This window comes from Palaemon carinicauda, chromosome 33, assembly GCF_036898095.1.
Source record: "Palaemon carinicauda isolate YSFRI2023 chromosome 33, ASM3689809v2, whole genome shotgun sequence".
Taxonomy (NCBI): Eukaryota; Metazoa; Arthropoda; class Malacostraca; order Decapoda; family Palaemonidae; genus Palaemon; species Palaemon carinicauda.
The window spans coordinates 18,340,113-18,345,112 of record NC_090757.1 but is presented as its reverse complement, the minus strand read 5'-3'; the positions used below and the strand labels follow the sequence as shown (position 1 = coordinate 18,345,112).

General features: G+C 37.8%; 1 protein-coding gene across 1 annotated transcript in view; it reads left to right on the top strand.

Annotated features, from left to right (window-relative positions):
• LOC137626112 (polycystin-1-like) overlaps window positions 1-5,000 on the top strand; it is a 195,669-nt gene that overhangs the window by 7,619 nt on the left and 183,050 nt on the right. Inside the window, exons 8-14 of the mRNA XM_068357188.1 lie at window positions 120-371; window positions 661-691; window positions 939-993; window positions 1,146-1,407; window positions 2,227-2,344; window positions 2,665-2,851; window positions 3,659-3,780. Of these exons, the coding sequence (XP_068213289.1) occupies window positions 120-371; window positions 661-691; window positions 939-993; window positions 1,146-1,407; window positions 2,227-2,344; window positions 2,665-2,851; window positions 3,659-3,780 (1,027 nt within the window). The remainder of the gene's footprint in view (window positions 1-119; window positions 372-660; window positions 692-938; window positions 994-1,145; window positions 1,408-2,226; window positions 2,345-2,664; window positions 2,852-3,658; window positions 3,781-5,000) is intronic.

The following is a 5,000-nucleotide window of genomic DNA, read 5'->3' as shown; positions in this document are numbered from 1 at the left end:
TTTAACATCGTATCCAAACACTGTTATACCAAGGCAGTCTTCCATGTAATGGTGGGGGAGGGGGAGAAAAGACGTGGGAAGTCTTGACTTTGGTATGGGAATTTGAAATCTTATTTCAGGAGGGGAGACCTTCACTTACAAGGCTTCGACCAAGAAATATAGGTCAATAAAAGTTCCAGAAGCAACTGGTAAAGAGATCAGCAACACCATCTTAAACCAAGCCTCTCCGGGTTGCAAAAATTTCCTTGAGACGAACATAGTTAGCAACATCATCCTGCTCATAACTTCCGAGTACTTTTATTTCTTTCCAAAGGAAAAGAGCAACTGGTGGCACACCAAAGGAAGCCAGGGTTCTGGTCAGTGTTACAGAGGTAAAGGACCTTAACAATTAATGTCCTCAGGATGGGGGTAGTCTCCATTTTTTTTTTTTAAGAGTAGACTTATTCTTGGTGGGGACAAAGCATTGTTGCAAAAGGTAATGACACCAATTCTATAACGTCAAAACACTGGAAATTAATTTCTTAGTGACAAATATACTGAAAAACGGTCCATATAAAATTGCAAGCTCCTAAACTTCTAGGGCAGACTATTAAGTGTACCAAAAAAAGACTTGCTTGAGAAAAGAATGATCATCGACCTATCTTATATGAACAAACACAGAGATGAAAGAACTATCCCTCGAGTACAAAAAGTAAGTCTTGATAATTCTGATTAATTTCACAAAAGCAAGACAAGTGGTAAGAAGGATACTGCAGTGGCTAGGTCTTCAATGGATTATGTCAAAGACCAGTATAAGCCTGCCGAAAGTATTCTGGCAAAGAATATTTCACAGGGTCGATAGAGTTGAAAGACCTCATTTGGGTATGAATAAGAGTGGCTTGTAAAGGGTTTTAAGACAATTGTTCCTAATTATCCAGTTTTTGCAAATAATTTTTCAGGCCTAGGGCCTCACCAGAGGCCCTCTCATATGTCGATCCCATTGGTCCCTCCCAGGTATCTATGATTCTTCGTACAGACAGATCCAGGTCGGCTTGGGAGGTTATTCAGGAGACCACTGTTCTGGAAATGGAGCCGTTGATTTGAATCATGTGTTAGCACTCGATCAAAAATTTTATTGACATCATGGCAGCAGTTCACTGTTTCAGAAGAGAAAAATCTTGCTCGAGACTTCTCAAGAAGTGGTTCTCCCCATTACGTATGAATTTCTGTCGAGAGAGGAATTTGTTCCTCTCTCCGATCCACTTTACAGCCTCTCTCAGTGTGGTAGTGGACACCCTGTCCAGACATACAGCCCTGGACATAGAATGGATCTTGGATCAGACCCCCTTCCAAGAGATCCTAGAGATTATCCCGGATCTCTTATTAGAACTGTTTCCAATGATTTTGAACCACATGTTTCTGCTATATGTAGCTCAGTAACAATTCACATGCGGTGGCAAGAGATACCTTCAACTTTAACTGGAACAGATGGCCATTGATTTACCCGTTTCTTCAGAGTATGATTTCACCGGCTTTGAGAGAGCTGTACTGGTAGCTTTCCAATGGCCTAAGAGCTCGTGATATCCACTGATCCAGTATTTGGAACATAGGTTCACACTCTTCAATGAGTACAGGGTCTTATTATCTTCGCTTCCTCATTTCCGACTCTGAACATTCTTATATACTAAAGGGAATTTTCAACATTCGACTTGATATATCTGGTGTGCTGTAGGAGGTCTTCCTCCACCAGCCAAAACCAGTTGGTGAGGAAGAGAAGGATGGTCTTCCTGTGGGATAAGTCATCATACCAGATATACTCAAGATATCTTGATTTCCATTTTGGCCCATCTCAAGATTAAAAGCTTATACCATCAACAATTTCGTCAAACAAATCTGTATTGACAGAAGCCCTCAAGTTGGCTTTTAACTTTGGTTTAGAATGGAACAAGCTTCACAAGATTTACAGTATTTAGGGGAAGACAGTTCATGCTAAAAACTACATTTTATTTATGATGGTCATGTACTTAGAGAAATACTGAGCGAGTATCTTAAAGTCACTTATCATTTACTCTGGAAGTACCAAGATAACTGAAGTAAGCAGTGAGCCTAATTAATGGGTTCTTAAATAGTTGAAGCATTAATGAAAAACACTTTTATCTTAACACCATAGCTTTAGTAATGATGTTCATAATCTTGATGATTCAAAGCCCTACATGTTTTGATTTTACCGTATTTTCTCTTATTCAGCTACATATCACAAAGAGACGAATAACAGAGCTTTAGGTGAAGGCTTTCAAAGGATATCAGTCGAATATTCTGTCACACCGGGAAGTATACTGATAGCAAAGGGTCCTATTGCTAAAAGGTAAGAAAAAAAAAGATGCTAAAAATTTTATCAATTTTCTGAATTTCCAAATTATCCATTTCCACATGATTTGTTAAAAATTTTTCTTATGGCTGTCTGCCAGTTTCTGTAATTCTTTACTACGTTTGCCTGAAAGGCTATTTAAGAGATAAAAAATAGTTTATAATATACCGAGCTAATATGTTATTTACTGACATCTACCAAATATCCAAATATCTGATTGCACCTTTCATTCTGGGATTCGTCTTCTATTTAGATAGTAAACTTTACTAGAGAACCAGAGAGAAATAGATGTTTATATTTCCGTTTATACTTAATAGAGTAACAGTAGTACAGAACAACCACCATCTTACTCGCAACAGGAACGTATCATCTTATGGCGGCGATACCATTGACGAGATAGAAACGAACTCCGTCCACCTGTTCTCGGCTACCTTTACTAGGAGTAATGTCTATCAGATCGGTCACACTTGTACGTCTTCAGGAGAGATCAATCTGTCGATAGATGTGAGTGCTGTCTTTGTGTTCAGTTTGCTTGAACGTTTCTGTCGTCTACCCTGGTTTTATGCTCTGTTGTCTCTGATGTAACTATGTTCTTTTAGTCATCCGAAAATAGTTAGTTGACAATATTTCTAATAGTATTCTTTATATATTTTCCTCCGCCAACGAAGTTGGAAGGTTATGTTCTACCCCTTAATTGTGTGTGTTTGATCGTGAACAGCTTCCTGGCAACAATTTTAACCGTAGAGTAATGAAACTTGCAGGGATTAACCGTTATGTAAAAAGCTGGAAATGATTAAATTTAGGATGGTAAAGGTCAAGCAAAAGGTCGAGAAATTAGCTGCCGCGGCGGAGGTCTGCAGTCTACCGAGTGCCCCTCTAATTGTGAATGATTTACTTAATTACTTTAATGTTATTCTTTCAATTAATTAGAGATACTTCACGCTAAACCATTTATTTTTTTATTATAAGAAAATACTAAACCTTCACTAGATTATATATTGCTCGAATCATGGAAAACTAATATTGTTTCTAAAATCCATTATTCTCATTGGCGTCAGTATCAGTCTCTTTGTTAAAAAAAAAATGAAAAAATAATAAGAAAACGTCCATATGCAACTAAGCACAAAATAAAGTATTTCACATTTATGTTGGAAATGTATTGTAACACTCATATCTGTAAGATTGCAAAATCACTCGTTGTTGAAATTATCAATCATTTTTTCTTGTTTTCTATTCATATTCTCTCGAGGCCTTTCAGAATATATACGTAATTGTGTAATACAGTTCACCTATGCTCTTCATAATCAACAGTCTGGTGAGGAAAAAACAATTCCCTGTCAGAGGAACATCACGGATGTTGCGTTGAAGATCTCACAAGCCGAGACCGATGCTTACAATCCAACCATCAATGACGACCCTCCATATTACGGAAGGTTAGTTATAAAGAGTTGATGACCCTCCATATTACGGAAGGTTAGTTATAGAGTTGATGACCCTCCATATTACGGAAGGTTAGTTATACAGAGTTGATGACCCTCCATATTACGGAAGGTTAGTTATACAGAGTTGATGACCCTCTATATTACGGAAGGTTAGTTATAAAGAGTTGATGACCCTCCATATTACGGAAGGTTAGTTATAAAGAGTTGATGACCCTCCATATTACGGAAGGTTAGTTATAAAGAGTTGTTTTGAGAGGCTTTTCAAAGTGAGTTACAGTATTATTATCATTACTAGCTAAGCTACAACCTTAATAAAAGAAGCATTATGTAAGCCCAAGAGCTCCAACAGGAAAAATAGCCCAGTGAGGATAGGAAATAAAGAAACAAATAGGCCTTAATAAAAGCAGCATGATGTAAGCCTAAGAGCTCCAACAGGGAAAATAGCCCAGTGAGGATAGGAAATAAGGAAAAATAGACCATAGTAAAAGCAGCATGATGTAAGCCCAAAAACTCCGACAAGGAAAATAGCCCAGTGAGGATAGGAAATAAAGAAACAAATAGGCCTTAATAAAAGCAGCATGATGTAAGCCTAAGAGCTCCAACAGGGAAAATAGCCCAGTGAGGATAGGAAATAAGGAAAAAAAAAATAGACCATAGTAAAAGCAGCATGATGTAAGCCCAAAAACTCCGACAAGGAAAATAGCCCAGTGAGGATAGGAAATAAGGAAAAATATAGACCATAGTAAAAGCAGCATGATGTAAGCCTATGAGCTCCAAGAAGGAAAATAGCCCATTGAGGATAAGATATAAGGAAACAAATAGACCTTAGTAAAAGCAGCATTATGTAAGCCCAAGAGCTCCAACAGGGAAAATAGCCCATTGAGGATAGGATATAAGGAAACAAAAAGACCTTAGTAAAAGCAGCATTATGTAAGCCCAAGAACTCCGACAGGGAAAATAGCCCAGTGAGGATAGGATATAAGGAAACAAATAGACCTTAGTAAAAGCAGCATTATGTAAGCCCAAGAGCTCCAACAGGGAAAATAGCCCATTGAGGATAGGATATAAGGAAACAAAAAGACCTTAGTAAAAGCAGCATTATGTAAGCCCAAGAACTCCGACAGGGAAAATAGCCCAGTGAGGATAGGAAATAAAGAAACAAATAGACCTTAGTAAAAGCAGCATGATGTAAGCCTAAGAGCTCCAAGAAG